The sequence below is a fragment of the Scomber japonicus genome, chromosome 6 (assembly GCF_027409825.1).
Source record: "Scomber japonicus isolate fScoJap1 chromosome 6, fScoJap1.pri, whole genome shotgun sequence".
NCBI classification, from domain to species: Eukaryota; Metazoa; Chordata; class Actinopteri; order Scombriformes; family Scombridae; genus Scomber; species Scomber japonicus.
In genome coordinates this window covers 18,080,380-18,103,905 of record NC_070583.1, presented here as the reverse complement: position 1 = coordinate 18,103,905, position 23,526 = coordinate 18,080,380, and the positions used below count along the sequence as shown (strand labels likewise).

Below are 23,526 nucleotides of genomic sequence, written 5' to 3'. Positions count from 1 at the left end.
CCAAGAGGTGACATATGATTGTATTTGTACCATTTACCAACCTTAGCATCCAGGCTTTTCATTATTCATATTGTCTGAGTTCATTTTCAAATGGGTCTCTGCGTGTCAAGACTCTGAAACAGTAACAAATGAAGACTAATGACATGCATTTAAAAACTGTCAACCATAATGTGTTTCAGTTGTAATGGAAAATCTGGGATACTAACCAAGTTTGAATGAATTGCTAATATATATAAAATTCCGAAATTGTGAGCATTGTTTTCTCAGTAGCTAAAGCCCTGTGGTCAGAGTGAAGCATTCATTTTTGGTAATGGACAACACATCTGATGTCTGATATTAAACAAAAGGCTAATATAATTTGGATAAATCAGTCTAACCCTAATACAAATGTTTTATACATTGAGAAATTAAAGAAGACAAACAGTGATGAAGGCCTGTGGTCTGATCTAGTGTTTTGCTGCTGGTTCATCGTCCATTTCTGCCATGCAAAACTCCCCTGAGTTTGATTTCTGTATGTAAATCTGAAGCTTGATTTCCCTGCGGCCTCTTCCTGGCTCATTTGACTGGGAGATGTGATACAGTAACAGTAACAGTACTCCCTGTGTCCCCCGGCTCAGCTCACAGCGCTGAACTGATGCATGCTGGGAGCATTAGCTGAAGCAGTCTGACATGTAAAATCCCCTTTTTACAGTGTGATGCTCTTTTACTGCAAAATGTTATTTATATTATTGCAGTTATGGATGGTGTAAATATTATTGTGACCTTTGCATTAAAAATAATGGTGACAAGGAGGGTAGTTCATGGTTGATTTGTTTCTCTTTTTTTATCTCTTTTGATTGTAGGCGTATATTTAAGTTTTATCTTCTATGCAGCCTTGAGACATACTAGCTCTGCTGTTCAGATGTAATTGCATTTAAAATAGTGATATTTGAATTTGAATTTTGAGCTCATTCTCACTAAAGTGTTTAACTTGGTGTTCAACTGAAACAGGTGTTTGATGGCTGATATTGATGTTAAGTAGTTATTGATATTGCAGCAATTTTAAAACAAAATTCATAATTAAGTATGTTTTTCATAGATAATATCAGACATTAAATGTGTACCTCCTATCTGAAACAGCTGAGTTGGCACTACTGTTGAAAAAAACCCTCTTAGATACATTTGGATTAAGAATGAATCAACAAAAATGTAACTGAAAAAGTACATCAGTAAAAATAAAAATATTTCCATTTGTATAGCTGTGATCAAGAAGAAGTGACCTATCTCAACACATAACAGATTGATTGATATTTGATATTTATCTGATATCTCCATCCTATTTTAGGAGTTCTAAAACAGGAAATGTACAAGAATCACATCAAAAATCGATAATTGCACACTGTCAGTAGCTATACATTTTTAAGTAAAGTAAATGATAACTTCTTTCTCAGTAGATCTAACATTTTAAAAGGCATAACAGTATCTCATTTTGAGTAGAAATCTGTATATGTGATTTTAAGGACATGGTTGTTTCAGAGCTGGCTTTGTGACAGAGAGGGGATAGAGTTTAGAATTTAGGACACATGATGACAGGCCGTGATATTCTGTCCCAACAGAAACTTGTTTTTGACTTTATTGGGTCGTAATCTGTCAATGTGGGCCACAGATTAATAATCCGCACTGGGCAGTTTGCCGTCCATAATCTGGTAGGCGTCCGATGATGTCACCAGGGTGAGTGAGAGGACACAGTTCAAGATGAGGGAAATAAAGGCAGGGATGTGAGGGGAGGAGTGCATGTATTTTTTTATTTGGCAGACAGTTTTAGCACATGTTGGGGCAGGTGAGTTTTTAAGCATTCGTGGTTGGACCAGATTTTCTCCTACAAAACAATCTTCTACAAAACCTTGTTTCACTGTGAGGTTTTTTGTGTCCAACCAGAAGTAAAGTGGTTTGCACTCAAAGTAAAGCATTGTTGTCATTTGGTGTGTTTGTTTGTAATATAGAGGACTAACAGGCTTCAGCTTGAACAATGTTTACCCTTAATACGGATTTGCATGCAGGAACACAGCAGTTAAACGTGTGTGTGTGTGTGTGTGTGTGTGTGTGTGTGTGTGTGTGTGTGATTAAGACTAAGTGTGTAATTTTTGACCGTGTCACCACAGTTTTCTTTTAAGTAGTTATTATATTGGCTTGTTTACCATATTCAAGTTCCTAGACTACTTAGTCTTTATGTACTGTATTTCAGTTGTTCCAATGAATTAAAACCCAATGTACTGAGTACATAAGGTTTTAAATCTGTAACTCCTGAGGTATCAACTCAAAAAGTCCCAAAATTCTTACTTTAAATGGGTTTGCCTATTTATCTTGAACATTTTAAAAACAATATAAAAGTATGAACATATGAACATATAAAAATAGACTTTAATTATCAAACACAATTATACACAGTGCAATATGTAGTGTAGGAAAGTTGACCTATAATATCCTGTAAAATATGTAAACTGTTGTATGAACTTGATGCATGTGATTTATTGCACAAATACCAGTATGTGCCTAAGTGGATCTTACACTTCTGTTTACATTCAGCGTTTCTGACCAAAACTCAGACCCAACAAACATGCTTCAGTCATTTTCTTCCTCCATAAAATATTACAATGTAAATTTTTTTTAAATACTTTGAAACCTGTATCAATATCATCTATGTTTACTGCACATCAGATAGCAGTCATCCAATTCCAGTCAGTGGAATATGCATACACTTCACATTTCTATTACCGCCCTCTGCAGTTAATGTGAGTAAAATAGTACGCTAAACTCTAAAAGCAAAATTAACTTCAGACATTTCTTTGTAGAGTTGCTAATAATAAAAAAAGTCCACAGTCTGTCATTAAATCATGCACAAGGATGTAAACAAGAGAACAAAGTTGTATATCTGTCTCCGTCGCTCTTTCTTTTTTTCCCCTCCCATTCTTACATGGTGTCCATTCAAAGCAACCACACAACCTGGTATCTGGTGTTGTTTACCTTCTTTTTATCTCTACCTCACACTCACACACAACGTCTAAATAATTTAAAGCAGTCAAGTGTCCTGTATGCTCTTACCCCCACCATGAAACTCAAAACTATTGATTCACAAAGCAGCAGATATCCACAACACCCACCTATAGCATCTGTTTGTATATGTATCCAAAATAAATGAAACCCAAATGTTTAAATACCCAGGCAGCTTACTGGTTCTTATCATTTATTTTCATTATAAATAATTTCTTCTCTTTTATTTGGACATTCCTTTTGACCCACTGCTTCATAATCTCTTCTCTATCGATAGTTTTTCTCAGTTGATGATGATAAAAAAAACTCCATGTGCAGTGTTTTTGAGTAAAATACCAACTGACTCATTTTTACCTTCGGGTGTAACAAAGTATTAGCTAAAGTTCAGACTTAAACCACAGAAGGTAAAGTGTATCTATTTACTAATAATGAAAGAAGGTAAACAAAAAAAAAATTCACTATGGGTTTTTTTTTGTCCAATTTCCAGCTTTTTAAACAGCACTGTGAGCTCTAAGTCTGCAGTAACTAGTATTTAAACTAAAACCCTCTCTCTTCTGGCTGTCTCCCTGTCCAGATGACACAGTGTCAGCCAGCAGCAACATGGACATGGAGGACCGGGTTTCCCATCTGGAGCAGAGGCTCCAGTTGCAAGAGGACGAGATCCAGCTCCTGAAAGCGGCTCTGGCTGACGCTCTACGCCGACTGGGCTACTGTGAGGAGCAGAGCCAGGGGATGCAAACAGGGGGCGTCCATGCTGCTGGGAGGAGATCTCTGGCCACCACAGCTCCACCACCCCCTACAAAGGGTGAGTAAGATGTTGGGTTGATGATGGATCCACATTACAAACAGTCTCTTTGTCAATGTCATTATAATCCCTGGATTTTAAATTTGGAGAGAAAGAGTGCACTAGTTGGATTAGCACTCAGCATCAGCAGATAAGCTTAGTATTATTAGTTTAGTCATTGGGAGAAAAAAGTTGGGTCATATCATCACTGAAGAACATTTAGGCTATATAGTTTAGTTTAGTTATGTCAAATACAGAAAATCTTTAGCAATTCAAAGTATTGTTTTTGTTGTCTACTGATTGGTTTGTTTTTCTGCTCATTTTCTGTGTGTGTGTGTGTGTGTGTTTGTTGTATTTCCCTAAATTGCACTGCACATACCAACACGTGCAGAGATTGAGTTTTGACCCTGTTCTATTACATACTTTAAATTCTTTGTTAAATTGTTTACATTCTCCTCCTGTTTTCATGAAGCTAATGATAGTTTTTTTACCTTCCAGTGCGCCAGCTGTTGCATGCTCTTCCCTCCAGACCTTTGAGTAATGGCTATGTTCAACAGAAACGCCTCCTCTCCTCTCCTTCGTCTCCTAAGAAAGAGGTGCTGCAGTCTATTAAAAGGTACGCACCGTGTTAAAGAAACAAAAGCTTTGCCACAAACAAATCTGTGTTACATGTTGCTCACACACGTGTTTGTATTCTTCTATTTAATCTTAATCTAAGTAGAGTGTGAGGGTTAAACATTAGAGACAGTCACTGAGAAAAACAGCAGACTGACACAACTTTTTGAGTAAATCTAAAATTTGGACACAGGCTTCAGGACACAGGAAACACAAAGTGATATTTTGGACCAATTACCTGGTTTGACCAGAAAGTTTGTGGACACAGTGGAGCCAGATGATTTTACGCTCTGAGCAAATTCACCAGGAGTGAAATTTCGTTTTTTTAATAGTGGCCTTGAAGAGTAGATATAAAGAAGGGCAGTGATCAGTGCACATTTCTCCTAAACATATTTTTACACACCTTTCCTCTCCTGTCCTCTCCTCTCCTCTAGGAAGAGTATGTCCACAGAGCGTCTCACCCTGGTGAGGAGAGAGATGGGAGCAGAGAATCGGAGTCGAACCACTTCTTCTAGCAGCTCATCTGGTGGAAAAAGGTAACAGCCTAAATTATACAGTGTTCTTCTAAACCCATGAGCAGCTCCTAATACAGTACACATTCACTACTCTGTGAAGAAAATGCTGCATTATACATCAATGTAGAATTGACAATTGACTCTTGAATTGACATTCCCTCTAACAAGCTCAGAGAGCATGTTTGCGTACTGTAGGTCAGTAGAGTTACCAGGGTCTGTCAGACTGCTATAATGAGCTGTTTTACCTCTCCATGCTCTCTGTCTGTCTGTCTAGAGACAGACTGACTATCAGACAGTCTCACCCCAGCCAGTCTGAACAAACTGTGTCAGTCAGAAGCAAGAAGAAGAAAACAAGTCTCATTAGGGTTTGTCACTGCTTGTTATAGTAATCCAGATTGCAGCTGCCAGACAGAAAGACTGGAACTCTTACATTATAAATGAAAGTCTGTTGCATTCAAGCCCTTTCCAAACGAGCTCACACAATGCTGATTAATCCTATCACCATCAGATAAATATCTGTATTTAATAGTATACAGAGTTTTTAAATCTCATGTCAGGTGGGACATACCCTGGACATACTCTGGTTATTTAGAGTAGACTACATCTTTATTGTCATTGCAAGTATACAATGAAACTCCATCTGAGCAGTCAAATTGCAGAATAAAAATATAAAATAGAACATATAAAATATATACATACATAACAATAGCACACACACGCACAAGCCCAATCATATCTCACCCATACCCATGACCACATACCATTCATACCCATAAAACTAAAAATATGTGTTCTAAAATATATATTTTGAATGCACACCCAGAGATTTTCACCAGCCCACCCAGCTAACTTCCAGCTAACTTCCAGATAGCTCTCTGCTACTCAAATGAGGGATACAATTATATAATTGTGTGAGTCTTCTAGACTTGATCAAATTGATCACATTCTGATAGTGAAGTATGTCATTTTGTGGGTTTTGTATGACGCTCAAGACCATTAATCCACTGTTTTACAACCGTAGATAGCAAATCAGTAGCATACAGTGGAGCCTAAAGTTTAAGCATGTTGACAGTGTTTTTGCAATTAGTCTCACTGCCAGAAGGGGGAGACAAAACCAGCCTATAATGTCTAGATGTTAAAGTTACATTTTAGTCATACCTAAAAATATTGATAAAAGCAGAAGATTAATTTAGGTATTTGGTACTTTTCATAGTCATAATGTAAAGGGTTTTTTACATAAAATACAAAGCCAAATCATGATATCAAATGTCATCATATCATCATTATTATTATAAAATATATTATTATTTCACCATTCATCTAAATGCTGTCACACATGAACTGCAAACTATAAATGAAGCCTTTGTTTATTTTCTCTGTTCTTAATTAAATTAACATAAATGTTGCTCCACCTGTATTTCTTCTGCACATCCTTATATTTATAATTGCATTAACGCAAACAGAGAAGTGCTGCATGAATAAAAAGGCAAAGACAAGATGCCTCTGCTCTGCCTCTCCTCATTAAACAGCATCCAGGAAAGGAGGAGAGTGGTATCTGCATTTTATGAAGTTTTTTAACATTTACAGCCCGCAGTGTGGAAGCCCCTGCTATGAAAACTGCTGGTTTAGCTTCTGGAGTAAAAAGGGAGAGAAAAAAACAGATAAGCATCATCAGTAGTATTGTCTGTCTTATCATCATCTGTAGCTCTTCCACAGTCAGCACTCACACACATTTGCCTCCAGTAAATTTCAGATGTCACAGTGAATTATGTAATGGGGCTGTTGGTCTTTGAGACGCCACAGCTGTGAGCTTGATAGACAAGTATCCACATGCAGTGTTCCCCCTATGTACATTCAGCAGCGGCTCACCGCCTCTGTTGGATTCTCAGCACCGCTGCAAAAATGACTGTGCTTGAAGTAAGGTGACGTTAATTATATTGATCACTTGCTCGATTTCATTAGAAGTTGCTAGCAGCAAGTTAACCATATAACTTCGCTTTTGGCTTCGGAGTAGGCTTCATAACACAATCTGCCCCCTCCCTTCATAAGCTACTGAAGTAGGGGGAGGACAAAAGCAGACAACCCAACTCTCCCGGACGTTCCGGGAGTCTCCCGCATATCGATAGCTGCTCCTTGACGCCCGCAAATGAGACACAACCTCCCGGAATCTGGAGCGAGCAAGCAAGAGCGCGCACTAGAGAGTGACTGCGCGCGTGCACAAAAAACGATCGGTTTTCTATCGCTTTGGCGCGTCATATCAATAATATAATGTGACTGTGTGGATCATTAACCTTGTTGCAGTGTGCTCCCTGGTTATAGTTAGTGAACTATCAGCTTCTACCTGCTCAGGTCTCACAGTCAGCAGCAGGAGAGCAGCAGGGGAATCTGCACGTAGTTTGTATGGAAGCCTAATGATGGAAAAAGTAAAACTGGTTACTACAAAAAACATTATTATTATTTATCTTTTATTTACATGCATTTATTTTGTGTAGCATACATGTGTATGTTATTTTGTTAAAACTATCACACATTAACATTTAGTTGTTTTGTTTAAATTATTATTTACAATTCAATATTACTTTAACAACTCCAAGCAGTAACATGTTTTTTGCATTGCATCGATTTGTCTCTCATGGCTTGTTCTATTAAACATTTCTTTTATCTTTCCTTAATTTGTCTTCCTCAGTCTGGACTACTTTTCTTCTCTGTCAAAACCTCATTCTTCAGTCAGACCTCATTCTTTCTTCTGCTCTGCTTCTCTCTCCTCTCTAATCCTCTCTTTCTGCTGATGGCATCAGGTTTCTAACAGTTCTTGCTAACAGGGAGCATGGTGAGGGGAGGTGGGTCTCCACAGTCAGGAAGTGTGTTTTGATTGGGTGACAGGGGCTGAACAGGCAGAGCTAAAAGTTTGCGAGTGAAGGAGGAAGTCAGTTTGTTGCTGTGGTTGTTGGACAGGAGTCGCTCAGCTAACTGTTACTGTTACCGGAACACTGCAGCCATGAAGAGATCCTCAAGGTAAATACAGGCTTTTACAATAGATCATCAATGATTGACAGAGTGACTATTAGCACAAAGACTTTATTGTTGGACCTTTTCGGAAGAACTCTCAATGATTCATTGCACAAACATGAAATACATGTGTTATTTATCCACAAAGGAGGCTTTAGTGCTCAGATTACCAGCTGGTAATAATTTGAGAGAAGTTTTATTAAATGCATGTGCAGCTTTTAACATCAGCAAAATGTAAAAATACTTCTATTGTGTCACACACACTCAGTCCTCTATGTGTTGTTTGAGTTTTATTTGAATAGATCATAGATTACACAATGAAACGCAATGAGGTTTTTGTTTAAAAATGCATTGAGATTTCCCCATCTGAAGGTTTTTTTCCACTCTAAACAAAGTCAGTCATTAGGTCTGGTTTCAAAACAGCTTGAGGAAGTGTTCTTTTATTTATCACGCAAACCGTTTTGGTGCAGTAATTTCCCTGTCTGCGGGAGTGTGTGCGGTTGTGGGGAGGGGCAGCAGTACACTTATATGAATACAACAGAAACGAGAGCCAGTTGTGTTAGTGGATCAAATTGCATGAGGTAGATCGGATTAAAACACCACAAAAATGTGACATATGAGAAGAATGTACTATAGTATAATTATGTAGTTAAATAAAAGGAAAGAATGAGTCGCTGCTGTTCATTATGAAAGCTCTCCAGGAATGAATTAACTCTAAAGTTAATCTGCTCAAAAGATGAAACCTGACTTCTGTGGAAATAATAATGAAGCGTTATCTAAATGTGGTGTCTTTCAGAAGCAGATCTGCGTAGCTGAGAAATGTCCAACTATTTCATTCACACATTATGTGAATTGATGCAGCTTTTTTTGTGTCATCAGTGGTTCTTTTGTCTTCAGACTTCTAACGACAGTGGAAACAAACAAGTCACATTTCTGTCCAGTAATGAAGTACACACACACTCCCACACACACATACACACATAGATGGGATGAGTGGATGTGAAGTGACAGAGGACCGGTCACACAGACTGTGCTCAGCAGTTCTCTTAGTTAACTGATTGTTCTGTTGAATCTAATTGATTTTGACAGCAGAGATGACACAATGCTTCAGCTTTATATGACAAGTTAACTCAAAAATACATTGTTAGACATGTTCACATTGTACTGCAGGTGATGTTGGTGATGAAAACATATACTGCCTTGGATGGTGCACCTTTGCATTTTCATAACCATGAAATTAGGTGTTTTCTAGTGAACCTGTACAGTAACTTATGACTGAAGGTGGTACAAAATACTGCAGAGACTCATTTCATTATGACCACAAACATAAGAGGAAAGCTGCTCAGTTTACAGAAACCCTGATAAGATTGATTGGACATCCTGCTTTACATGCAATAAACATCATGACCAAATCCCTGATTGCAGAGAGGCATTTTGCACCACTAGAACCAGGCCTGTCTTGAATAAACTGGAAACTTCTTCCCCTTTCTCCTCATCTAATATTAACAACTGTACATTTTAGAGTGGAAGTGAAGTAACCCTTTATATCAAACCGCAGAGTACAAAGATGAGTCTTGCCATTCAGGTCTGACTTTATGCAAATACAAGGAATAAGGAAAAGATTGATATCATGTTCATTAAGTATATCACTCTCCTTTTGTGTTAGTGTTTCATTCTGTAGAATAAACTGCTTTAATCCACAGGAAAATATTATGAAGTTGATTTAAAATAATTATATGCATACCTCACTTATAAGCCCAAACATGACCTTTTGTTATTTTTTTTTATTTTTTTTAAATAGAAGAGATTTAACATCTAGAACAAATAACTTACCCTAATTCAGGCTTAACCTATGCAAATTTTGATGGAGGAAAAGATCTGATCTCACAATAAACAAATTGAGATCATTTCCTTTTGTCCAATCAAATCTTTCTCCACCTTTCTGTCTCCCCCCCCCCCCCCCTCTCTCTCTCTCTCTGGTATTTTGTCAGTTAAATGCCACACTGACTTCAGAGAGTATTAGTCTAATGGACCACTGCAGTACTTCAGTCATAATGGACTAGGAAATGGACGCACACTTGACTATTACCACCGACCCCACAGTTCAGGAGACCACGACCCATCACTTAGACCACAGCATCCATCCATCTGATACAAACTGATTTACTACAACATCCTTTCTCAGCTAGCTAAGACACTTAAACACTTCCTTCTTACCCATGAAATCGGCAACGGAAATATGTACTCACACCTGCAAAAGTGTAGGTTTGTGCCAAATTGTGTGAAATTCTGTAAAACTGAACGCAAATATACATTAATTGATATTACTATTAAATAAGTCAGAAATTGGATGGCAACTGGCAAAAATACAAAAGTTATGTATTCAGTTGTCAACATATTACACAAGTATGAGGCATTGAAATGATCTTTTTTTAACAAGTTCAGAAAATTCAAATAAACAAGCTAATTCACAAGATTACATAAAAGCTTCATTATTGGTCATGCTGCGGTCTTTTAATCTCCATGCAAAAACATTGAAAACTTGTGACTTGAAAAGTTCTTTGATAAACTTTTTAGTTTCGCTTCGGGTCCAGTCAGTCGATGAACAGGTGAGGAGTCGTTTAGATAAGAACGGCAACAGCAAGCAGCGCTGGACTTGGAATTGCAAGTGCATCCAGACTTAGCATATCCTAACTTTGCTCATTGAAAACATGTTAAATATAAATTTATCAGGATTTAGCAACTGTTTGATTCCTTACATTTATTCAGAGGTTGATTTTCCTGGAAACATTCTACATTTTAATAACAGCAAGTATGTTTTTTAAGGGGGCGAGGTTGGAAAACCCAGAGAAAGCCCTGAGCTGCAATAAGGGTTCAAGTTGATGTTTTTAGAGAAGCACAAAACATCAATTACTGTATCTGTCTCTTGGTTGGAGGCTATTCTGATCACCTGCCAAGCTGCTGTCTTTGTGCCCTTTTTAATGAGGTTCAAGCAATAGTGTGTCGAGGCTGCCCAGACCACAGCGAGAGAGTTTTCTTTTCTTTTTGGCTCGGCTGAAAGAGGTTAGGATCTCGATGGCAAAAATGACAAATGACAAGACAACCCCTGAAGGGTATCTGCTGCTTGTCAGTCCCCTCTGGTTGTTAGAAGAACTCATCATGGTTTCAGAGTGCAGGCAGGCAGAAAATGCTAACAGTACACTCAGTGCATGTTAATCAATGGTCTGATTGTGCATTCCCTCTCCATAGAAACCTGGTGACTGCAACTAAAGCCGCATGGGTTTTTATTTCCACAGTTATTTGCTCCCAGCTGTCCTGTGTGCCTGGCTGCCAGTTACCCAGCATGCCCTGCACTAATTACTGGCTCTGAATCAATCTTGTTCTCTGATTGGCTAGATGCAGGCCACTCCTCATCTTCCTGGCAGATCACACATACACATGCGCACACACAAACACAGTTCAAAAGACAAACAGGCCTTTATGTGGTGGTTTTAAAGAGCGGACACCCTGCCTGGTTGCCTCGAGCTGTCCAGAAACACAAGAGACATCAAACAAGTCCTCAGATCAGTCGCTTGTTTGCTCTGCAGTCTGTCGTTTCATCTTCTTTAACGCAATGTATTATGTTCAAACACACACGTCTCATTTTTATGCTTTCTGATGCTCTTTTTACTCTTTTTACTTGTTCTCTTTTCTTTTACCCAGGTCGTTTGTTGGCAAACCTGATTTATGATGATATAAAAATTGATTTATGAATACATTTAGCTTTTTTACCCAGTGAGGTGTCGGAGTGTCGTGTGACCTTTTCTAGTTACCTCCCCGTTAAACAAATGTCAGGATAAGTCAAGACACACAGCTCATCCTGGTGCTTAAAGGTGAAGTGTGCAATTTTCCTGTAAACAAAAAGTCATACTTACATTCAGATTTTCTCATTATCCTTGAGTTTGTGTCCTTGAGTCTTAAAAAAATGTTGAATGCATTTCTTTTTTCTTTTTTTTAAAAACATCTGTAAAGCGACTCACTGTGTGTGGTTTTGTAATAAATATTTATGTAGAAAGTGGCTTTTTTCCACTTTGCCTCTGCCTGTGCTTCCTCAGGAAAGTCAAATACATAATTTCTGACTCTCCTGCTGCTGAGCAGGAAGAGACAAGCCCTCAGTTTCCTTTTATCTTATCTATGGTTACTTTTTTCCTGCTGTTGCCATGGTGATATCCACCTGTCAGCTGAAGCGATAACAGCATCTGACAGTTTAGGCGGCATCTTGAAAGGTTAGGTTGAGTGGTCAGCATGCTCTCCAGTGCTTGGTGGGCAGTTCTGATTGGTTGACAGACAGACAGCTGACTCAGAAGAGCAGCGGCTGCAAACTGATGAGGAGGCCACAGGGTTTGATTGACAGGTCTTATTATTCATGTTGGCGAACTTGCTGAGTCACTGATTGATTGTAACTTGACATTTTTCATCTACATGCATTTTGCTGTTCTGTGTGACATCAGGTGACACTAGTCCTAGTTCTCCATCTGACTCCTCTCTCATCCTCCTCTTCCTCTGTCACACTGTTTGGCCGAGCTCCACATTCACTGTGTGTCTATCTGATAAAAAAGTGTCACCACCCATGTTTGGTTACACACAAAATAGGACACGTCTGTGTACTTTGAATGTGCTGACCTGATCAAAGACACTTGGTCTCTTTATCTACCTGTGTACACAGTCACATTAAAGAGAACTTAATTTGCATTTTCTTTATTCGTGAAAGAAAAAGTCCACTGTGTCTTTAGCTGTGTGTCTTTTCCAACTACAAAGAAATGTTCTCAGACCGATGTTATCCTGTGATCTGTGTGCCTGTATGAACTCTCCACTCTTCTCACTCTGTCATTCGCCTATGAAATACAGCACACACAGGAGAGGGCATATCCCCATTATCCAATTAATGCTTTGGGACACATTCTCAGCAGCTGTGTGAATACTTCCATAGGTTCTGTGTAATGTTTGAGACAATTGGGTGAAAACAATATCTACAATATCCCTCTTTTTAGTGTAATTTTTAATTGTGGAGTATGCTCAGATCAAATTTAACATGAAATATTTCATTAATGTTTCTTTTCCTCTGTTTCAGCAAATCCAAAGAATGCACCTTCAATGCAGGTAAGTTCAAGTTTTGCTTTTTTGCTTAATTTATATGGATAAGTCTTGTGTGTCTAATTTAAGACTGACGTACTGTAGACTTACCATCCTATCACTGCACTACTTTACTGAGCTGTAAATAGGATGAGTAAGTGCTCTTTACAGACTCTGACTCCCTTCCTTCCGTTTCTCTCTCTCCCTCTAGAGGACGGCTATGTTAGGATGTTCCTCCGAGGTCGTCCTGTCACCATGCACATCCCTGATCAGCAGAGGGAGAGCTACAGCCTGGACCACAAGGTGGCGCTGCCTGACCGCAAGCTCAAACTGCAGTGGGTGTATCCTTCAGACTGGCAGAGGGAAATGGAAGAGAGGAATGGATTAAAAACAATTTAGGGTCATAAAAGCTTTAATTTCTTATTTCTTTATCACGCATATATACATGTATAACCACTTTGTTGTTTTGTATCCTCTGGAGAGACACACCTTTGACTCTGTTTCTTATTTGCTGATAATCTAGAAATGCCAAAAGTATGATAACGTTCAGTTCACTTAAAGAGCATCAGCTAAATGCCTAAAATAAATATGTAATGTTCTGGCTTGTTGGCCCTGTCTATCTTCAGCTGTCTTGTTGTCCCTAACTTAAGCATGGACCAGGTATGGCTACCGCGGTCGTGACTGTCGCTCCAACCTCTACCTGCTGCCCACAGGAGAGATTGTCTACTTTAACGCTTCTGTGGTGGTTCTGTACAACACCGAGGAGCAGCAGCAGAGACACTACTTGGGTCACAACGATGATGTCAAATGGTGAGAAACATCAGGCTTTAAAACAAACCAAGTCTCTGATTATATAACATACTGTCAGGGATAGAGGTAAAACTGGATTACCAATCTGCTGCATGTATACATTAATTTACAGCAACAGTGCATGTAAATATTTCTCTCATTTCTCCAGTGTGCATTTTAACATGCTCATTATGCTGAAACATGAACCACGCAATGCTGTAGAAAAGTACACTGAATAAAGTTGATAGCAGGACATGGAAACATTTGTTTAAACAGAGTCACTCCTCATGTGATATATCTTTTCAGTAATACATTGATATTGCTTGAACATTCAGTGTAAATATTTAATGTATTTCATCTACTGAAATGATTTAGTACACAGTACTTAGATTTTTAAGTAGACGTTTCAAGCCAGAAGCTTTCCTCGTGAACTCCAACATCTAAAAAAAGAAAGGAAAAAAAATAAAACACTCACCTTTCTCATCATTCTTGGTTTTGTGAAATATGTCATTGACAGCATCATGCAGCTTACAGTTTTTAACATTTATGTGATTTTTGGTTCTTTTTAATGAGCGCTATTTGACATCCTGAGTGAGCTTTGTGACTGGAGCCACAGGGATGTAAACAAACTGAATCCCCCACGGGGCATGCTGGGAAAGCTTCTCCATCTCTGCAGGGAAACAATCGTGTTCTCCTCTCCCACGCCGTCACATCGTGTCCTCACGCTCTTCCTGCCATGAAAAGGCTCCCGTCTTAACTACTGTGGTTTTTTATTGCACTTTTTTTTTTCTTTTAAGGCACAGATGTTGACGTGATAAAGATGATATGACGTCTGGTTATAAATCTGTGATTTGTAGTTTCCAAAATGAATAAGCACTGAATTTGGCAATTTATGTTTTAAGGATTCTTTTTTAGTATAGTGTCAACAGCGTGTTACTTAACCACATATTTAAAATTTCCTATCATCACAGCAGAAGAGGGATGAATCAATTTCCCCAAATTCTTTGTTTTGGAGGACAGAGGCCAAAAACAAAACATGACTTGTTATGTTGATGATTGATGGCAAATCCTAAACATGTCTGACTGTAGGTTCCATTTTGTGCTCATGAATGTTATGAAAATTAAGTAATTTTTTCTCTTCTTAGCTTGACTGTGCATCCTGACATGGTTACCATAGCAACGGGGCAAGTGGCTGGCAACTCTAAAGATGGAAAGGTACTGTGAAAACCACACTTGCATCACTTATAACCTCCTTCTCAGTGTCAGTTTATTACTTGCTGCTTAATATTGGAACTGGAGCCTTACTGTCTCTCATTAAAACCAGTTGGCCTGAATTTGCAAAGCAAATTTTGTAACACACATTTTTTCTCTCACAGTATTTCATGTGATGTAAGAGTCCCATTAAGAATGTTAATTGAGAGTCAAAGAAAGTCAGTGGCTAATGTTATGTAATATTATGTAAACTATCCAAGTTGTTTAATTCATTCATCAGTTCCTCTTCTTAAGTCCTCCCACTTTTTTGTTTGTGTGTCACTTTAGTTTGTCCAGCTAACAGACGTATATGTTTCTTCCTCTCTGTACAGCTGCTGGCTCCTCATGTTCGTGTCTGGGACTCCGTGAGTCTCAACACTCTCCATGTGATCGGGATGGGAGTGTTCGACAGAGCGGTCACCTGCGTGGCTTTCTCCAAGTCGGTGAGCAGCTTCACATCCTGTAGAGTTTTCAGTTGGTTTTAACACCGGTGTCTTACCAAAGAATACAAGCTTTGAACTGTTACAGTAATTTAGCTTTTTGATGTGCTGAGAAATGTCTAAGATGATATCAGATCATTTTAGCACCAGAAAAAAATATTACATTTTTTGAAGAAGTATGAACTTATTATTACTTTTTTCTTCAGAACGGGGGCACCTTCCTCTGTGCTGTGGACGATTCCAACGATCACATCCTGTCGGTGTGGAACTGGCAGAAGGAGAAACAACTGGCTGATGTGAAGGTACCCTGACCTCTACTCACCCGACCTTATCATTTATATAACAGCAACATTATTTTATTTTATTTAAATATTATTTCTCTCCTCTGTACACTTAATAAGTCTGGCAGTGAAACATGTTTTACATCTTCATGCCTCCTGTGTCTGCAGTGCTCCAATGACTCTGTGCTGGGTGCCGTGTTTCATCCCATGGACGCCAACCTGATTGTCACCTGTGGGAAATCTCACATCAACTTCTGGACCATGGAGGGCAACACACTCACCAAGAGACAGGGCCTGTTTGAGGTATGGCATGATAACAACAATCTGTCACACTGCCCTCCCTCCTCACATCAACCTTATGAACACACTGTATGATTAAAAAATACACTCAATAACTACATACAGTCTAATAAGTCTGTTGTCACTGTTGAATTGTATTGCATTTTAGTGTGAGGTGTTTAATATTTTGTCTCCTCACGTTAATAGACTGGTCAGCCATAAGAATGTATTGTCACAAATGTAAAGATCACATCATAATGACCATCACAAGGTCATTCCTATAATTAGATACTTATTTATCATAAATGATCTGAAGAAAATATTTGTACGTTGAGTCACTAAAGTGAAACTTTCTCTCTCTAGAAACATGAAAAGCCAAAGTATGTGTTGTGTGTGGCATTTGCTGAGAATGGAGACGCCATCACAGGAGACTCCAGTGGAAACGTCTATATCTGGGCCAAAGGTAGAATTTAAAAATCCCAACCTTTTGTTCCACAGGTTAAATATCATCACAGCCAAAAAACTAAAGTCATCTGTAAAGATAATGAATAATAAAACCAGTATGACTGTTAATGGTTTATTGCTAAAACTCAGCCACTGAGGTCACTGCTGAAGTCTGCTGAAGAGGTTTACTGCAGTAATATTATATTCTTGACCAGCAAGCAGATGTAAAACATCTCCAGTTAAACAATTTATTTTCCCTGTTAGACTCTTAAAACATATGTTCAATACAAATGATCATGAGTCATTTTCTTGATAGCACCACAGCAGTATTTTTCTTAAAATGGCGTCTAAGAAGATCCTTAAACACAGAAAATAACTTTTTCTTGTCTTTGAATGTTGTCTCTTCTTGTATTGAATGCTACCAAATCAAAACACAACCGCAAACAGTTTGACTTGTAGATAAGTTTAATTTAGTGGGAGAGGCAATCTTAAAAAAAACAAACTTGAAAAATGCAACCTAAAAAGTAACGTTCATATTCTTTTACCAGTATGTTTAAAAGCCTGAAAACAATCCAACAGAGGCAGGATTGAGTTCTGATATCCTGATATCCTCTGTGCTCTGATTGACAGGTGGTAACCGCATCAGCCAGGTGGTGTCAGGGGCTCACGAGGGCGGGATTTTCTCTGTTTGTGTCCTGAAGGATGGGACCATGGTGTCCGGAGGAGGGAAAGACCGCAGGGTGGTTCTGTGGGACCACGACTACAGAAAACAAGCTGAGATGGAGGTGAGAGAACTGAAATAACTATTATGTGTTTGTTGAAGACACAAAGACAGAAAGATTGTGCTATTCAACATATGAACACTATCATTACATCCGGCTTTTGAAACAGTGTACCTTGTCGAACATTACCATTATGCAGCAGAAATAAGTGTCACAGAATACATTGAAATGGAAAAACAACAAGAAATAAAGAAATGCTAGACTTGAAGCCCAATTTGTTTGTTATTATAGCATCTTTTATGATTGTAATGGTGTAATACTGCAACCTGCTATGACAATAACAGAAACAGTACAATACAAGGACCAAGATAAGATAGCAGCTAAATCCAAGTTTTTAATGTTTTCTTGATACTAATAATGTTTTTTGTAAAGCATTAAAATAGGCCTACAGTTTCAATTGTGATCACTTTTTCACCATTAATTCATATATTCAAATCTATCTACAGCAGATATGTTTAAAATGCACTGCCGGGCTTTTAAAGATCAGCACAATAACACTGCTTTCTTAATGAATAAATAAATAAATAATAATGTTTTCTTTATTCTTGACTTAGTCATTACATTTTGTAAGTTTACTTGAATTTGACATTGTGGTCTATCCATGGACTATCTTTGTGTGTGTGTGTTCAGGTGGGCGAGTTGTATGGACCTGTTCGGGCTCTGGCTGAAGGTAAACCAGGAGAGCTCTTCGTAGGAACCACCAAGAATGCCATCATCAGAGCCGCCTTCCCTGACACATTAACACCTATTGTACAGGTACACACACACACACACACACACACACACACACACACACACACACACACACACACACACACACACACACACACACACACACACACATCATTTTCTTAATAGATAATTTAACTTACAGTGGAAGGTGTTAACGGTATACACAGTCTCAGCCTGTATTGAATAAGACATGTATTGTGTTACAGGGTCACACAGATGAGCTGTGGGGTCTGGACATCCATCCCACCATGGAGCAGTTTGTCACCTGCTCCCAGGACAGACAGGTTCATCTGTGGGACACCAACTCCCATCAGCCCCTCTGGAGCAAGACCATCGAGGTGACGAGGAGTTCGATGTTTTGATATATTTTGAGAATTATTTAACATGAGGATGAAATCATTAAGAACTGACATGACAATAGAAGAATATAACTAATAATTAAAAAGAAGTTACAATAATCATCAAGCTACAATTAGACAAATCCACTCTATTTCTAATAATAGGAGAATAATTATTGATCCTCTTCCTCCTTCCTGTGCTCCAGGATCCAGGGAGGTCTGCAGGTTTCCATCCCAGTGGGGCTGTTATGGCAGTGGGGACCATGTCTGGAAGGTCAGACTCTCAGCTGTCAGAGACATTTTGTCTACACAGTTACAGTTTAACAAAGTGTAACAAAGAATTTGCTATTTTCTAAAATATGAATATTTGCTGCTTATTCTTCATATCATTGTAGATCAAATTTCTTTGGGTTATGGGACTATGAAATTTTGTGTGTATGTGTGTGTGTGTGTGTGTCATAGGTGGTTGGTGCTGGACACTGACACCCGGGATCTTGTTTCTATGCACACAGATGGCAACGAGATCATTTCCAATGTAAAATACTCTCCAGGTAAAACATCACCCTTCCTCGTCAGCTGTCATGTTTGTAGTTCTGTATTATCTATTATTTCTGCTGAACGTCCTGCTAACTCTGAGCTCTCTGTGCCTGCAGACGGTAACTTCCTGGCTGTTGCTTCCCATGACAACTTTGTTTACATCTATGCTGTGACGGAGAATGGCAGGAAATATAGTCGCGTGGGGAAATGCACTGTAAGTAATGATCTATTAGTTGGATGTAATTGCACAACCACATTCCTGAATTTTTTTTTTTTCACAATTCATCATTTAATAGAATCTTTAGCAGTCTGAAAGCTTTAAAATAGAATTTAAAATAAATTTTTCATTTATTTATTTAAAGCAGTCACAGCTTTAGCCACTTGGAGGCCTTCTATGTACAACCCTATTATATAACCAATGTCAAAAGATCAAAGCATTTCAACCCATGAAATGCTTTTACATTAAGTAATGAAAGAAAATTAAGAATGATGAAATCCTGACCTCTCCTATCTTATAATAAATCATGAAACTAAAACCCACGGAGGATTCAGTCTTTTATCTCTATTTAAGCAACATGAATTCCTCCCTCTTCCCCAGGGCCACTCCAGCTTCGTCACCCACTTGGACTGGTCAGTTGACAGCCAGTACCTTGTCACCAACTCAGGAGACTACGAGATCCTCTTCTGTAAGTCTTCTGTAGCATTTACATTTACAAGTGGTGGTTAAGGTAAAATTTTGAGTTGGTGGACATGGTGACGTTTTTATGTTTTGGTTTTTTTCCTCAGGGGAGGCATCCAGTGGTAAACATGTCACCAATATGGATACTATGCGCAACCTGGAGTGGGCCACTTCCACCTGCACTTTGAGCTTCAACACCTTCGGTACGCCTTAAAAACCCACTCTGTTATGTTCATTCATGATAGAAACAGATGTTGGTTTATATATCTGTACTTGTGAGCTGCTGTTTCCCACAATTATCCCAATTATTACAATCATGTGTCAAAACCTGCAGGCACACAGCCCTTAATGGAATAGTTTGGACATGCTTGAATTAGCAGATAGCTCATAGCAATTAGCAGTGAATGCATAAAGAAGAACATTGCCAGCTCAAAATGGCAACGAGAGTGTGTTAAGTGTTAAGCAAGGTTAAACTTTTGACAGCCAAATATGTTAACCACTCGCTAGACTGTGATTCTTTAGAGAAGAAAAGAGACCAAAGAGATGAGAGGGAGTGAAAGGGTACATCCACTCACTGATTATGTTTAATGTTAAATTAAACATTTGGCATTTTGATGGAATTTTAATGTTTGACTGTATGTCTCACCCTTTTTTCTAACCTTCTTTAATCTCCATCTCTCCCTCGCTCTCTCTCTGCTTCTCTCAGGAATATGGCCAGATGGAGCAGACGGCACAGATATCAACGCCGTGTGCAGGTCACATGACGGGTCCCTGCTGGCTTCTGCTGATGACTTTGGCAAAGTGCACATGTTCTCTTTCCCCTCCTCTCAACCAAGGGTCAGTCACGTTCACTCACAGTTACTCACTGTTAATGTGTTTTTAAGCATCCATTGTTTTTGTATGGACATATTAATGACCTGAAGCAATCCAACAGTTTATCTTTGACCACACTGTTCCACTGAGGTGTTAATACACACTGTGAAAGCTCAAAAGAAATAACTAAACACTGAGCTACAAGCTTTCTATGTGGGATCACAGTTTGTTCTACTCTGTGTTTATTTTGTTCTCACAAACGAGTTTAGACTGTTACTGTAGCTTTTCTTAACAAGCTCAAGTCCTGTTTTCAGCTGAGGCCATTTAAACACAAGCTGTGAAGTTAATTGTCCGTTCAGACAAGCTGGCTTCCATTAGCACACAAACTCAGGAGCTGCAAATAGTTACAACATGCTCGTATTGTTTTAAACACAGTTTGACACACATTTGGAGCATAAATCCAAAAGAGTTATTGTTAGTTGTTGTTAGCACTGTCAGAGTTAGTTGTTGTAACTGATACTGATGTCCTCCTGTTTAAAGAATTGGTTTTCCTAAAATTATCAGGAAAAAAAGGTTTCATTGCCACTATCAGTGTTTCCCAACCTGGGGGTTGGGACTCCCCAATGCTTCTTGTAAATAAATGTAAATGGTTGTAGGATGATTCATGGAACAGCCAAGAGGAAAAATGTGCCCCCCCCCTTCCTTTCATGATTTGATCTGGAAAGGAGGTGTCGCTCTTTAATGAAGCAGTTCACAGACATATGTGTGCAACCTGTTGAGCAGAAAAGCTTATTTTTTAAGTGTTCACAAGTCCAAAGGATTGGGAACAGGTAGACAGTTTCAAGTAGGTTTTTAATTATTTAGAATGACAAGAACACATTAACAACATTTGGGTGAAGTGCCTCATATATCAAATACATTTGATCTTGTTGTTATGTCTCATCAGACTAATAAACTTAACTTTAGCATGTCACTTCCTCCTCACTCTTTCAGGCTCAGAGCCACGAGTACGGTGGCCACAGCAGCCACGTGACCAACGTTGCCTTCCTGCACGACAACAGTCACCTAATCTCCACCGGCGGGAAAGACACCAGCATCCTGCAGTGGGTGGTTGCCTAGGCAACGCAATAAATCCACCTTGCTGATCCCCACAGGCAGGGACCCGCATCCTATCTGACCCCTGTCCCCTCTTCACTGTTCTACTCTCTTACCCACCAGGGGGCAGCACCTCCTCTGTGCCTACTGGAAGTAATAATGAATAAATAAATTAAGTAATCACGCAACTCTACAGACCCACAGATGTCACACCGGATGAAATGATGAGAGTGTTGTAATATTGTCGTAAATGGAATATTATTCAGTGTCCTGCTGTTTGTAATAGAATGTAGAAAAGAGCATTTGTTGCCACACAGGAAGTGAACCCTAACTGTTCCCGAAACAAAAACAAAAAAATATATAATCAACTAATGCACCGGCCGAATGCTGCTGATGTTGACCACACAGTAAATGACATACAGTGACTTTAGCATTAGTACTAACTGTGCCTAAACTGTATTTATCTTAACCCCCTATGATGGAAATTCCACCTATTTTAAAAGACAAGTGTCTTGGCTCCTCAATTACAAATCATGTATACTTTACATTTTTGACTGCACCTCACACAGTAATGGTTAGGGCTATATTTTTATTTTAGAGTTTAATATTGAAGAATTTCTCTTACCATAACAGACAGGTATTGGTTTCCATTCATTTCTTGTGCAGTATGAACGACATTTGAAATGTGCTTCAGGTGGGAAATTGCAAATTTTTTAATTGTGAAGTACAGACTTTTCAAATCAGCCTGCACCATAACTGCATCACTACTCAACAAGAAGAATGTAATATTGACAAAAATGAATGCAGAATTGATGTTCAACGTAATGGATTATGCTGCTAAATTATTTTAACCATAGAGTTTCAGACAGTACTAAATGCATGAAAACCCTAACACTGAGGAGAAATGACTTCCAGTTGTCTGTAACTTAGGTTGCAAAATGGTGAACTGAGATGTTAAGTATACAGGAGTTGAAATAAAGGGGTTAAAACATGTTTCTTGCAAATGCGAAATCAAACCTCGTACTTGTGCAGGCATGTCAAAAAACTGCATGGTACTTTGTCAAAATGCAACATTTAAAAAGTCAGTGTTCCAGTCTATCAGCTTCTAGCTTTCAGACAGACTAATGCATGTTTGTGAGAACTAACGGACTTGTCCTGTGGCAATGGAACACTCCCTGTGGCAAAGGAACACTCCCTTTAAAATCTTTAATACAACCCCATTGCCTTTTGAGACTTTTCCATCCCTCAGCCTGATTTCCAAACTCTTAAGGTGCAGATTGTAAGTATTACAGATTGCTGTAGGGAGATTGTAAAAGGTACAAAAGTGTCTTTTTCTTTTTTCTTTCTTTCTTTTTTGTCCCAAGCTTCTCATTTGGTCCCCCTCCCTCCCTTTCTGGGCTGCTGTGTTTTCATGATTGTATTACTACTGTAACTGTGCTGAAAAGGCACTGGATGGCGCTACAGTGCAAGAGAACGAGCATGAGCGAGGCTGCCCTCCTCCTGTAGATGCTGTTAATGTCGCAAAGGTCTATAGAGTAAATATATATATTATGCAGTATATTCGAGTGGCTGTGTTATTTTAATATTAACCTGTTACTATGATGGATGTTGTTCTTATTCTTGTGGCACTTTTAGCGATTTACAGAAGGGTACTGGCTATACTATACTGTAGAGGTGAGCTTGAGCTATGCTTTGCCTTCTTCTGGTTTGTTAATAAAGTTTTTACCCTAGTACTGCTGAGTGGAGGTTTTTTTCCATATAAATCTGATGTCAAGACACTGTTATAGTAAAATAGACTATAGTAAGATGTTTTTAAATCACTTACACACTATGACTAAACATCCCAAATGAATGATGTCATCTACTAAAAGACAGACCCATTTCCCAAAACTATAAACACTTTTCTTCATTTTCATTCATGTTCTCATTTAGAAAGTGCTGACAATCAATGTCATTAACTCAAGTCATCACAGCTGGGACCAAATTAACATACGATTCCCT

General features: G+C 38.7%; 1 protein-coding gene across 1 annotated transcript; it reads left to right on the top strand.

Moving 5' to 3' along the window:
• Window positions 1-7,889: 7,889 nt before the first annotated feature.
• Window positions 7,890-23,250, top strand: eml2 (EMAP like 2). Its single transcript, XM_053320525.1, has 19 exons — window positions 7,890-7,959; window positions 13,064-13,092; window positions 13,277-13,406; window positions 13,726-13,875; window positions 15,000-15,069; window positions 15,438-15,548; window positions 15,752-15,847; window positions 15,995-16,129; window positions 16,469-16,568; window positions 17,180-17,334; window positions 17,962-18,087; window positions 18,270-18,401; window positions 18,608-18,675; window positions 18,864-18,952; window positions 19,055-19,152; window positions 19,537-19,624; window positions 19,725-19,820; window positions 20,324-20,454; window positions 21,424-23,250. Exons 1-19 carry the CDS (start codon window positions 7,943-7,945, stop codon window positions 21,547-21,549), a joined length of 1,947 nt encoding a protein of 648 aa, XP_053176500.1. The 5' UTR covers window positions 7,890-7,942; the 3' UTR covers window positions 21,550-23,250.
• Window positions 23,251-23,526: the final 276 nt, after the last annotated feature.

Excerpts from the sequence above, each read along its gene's own strand:
- eml2 (XM_053320525.1), top strand. Across the intron at positions 15,549-15,751 it reads GCGTGGCTTTCTCCAAGTCG|AACGGGGGCACCTTCCTCTG; the intron begins GTGAGCAGCTTC and ends TTTTTTCTTCAG. Across the intron at positions 19,821-20,323 it reads TTTGAGCTTCAACACCTTCG|GAATATGGCCAGATGGAGCA; the intron begins GTACGCCTTAAA and ends TGCTTCTCTCAG.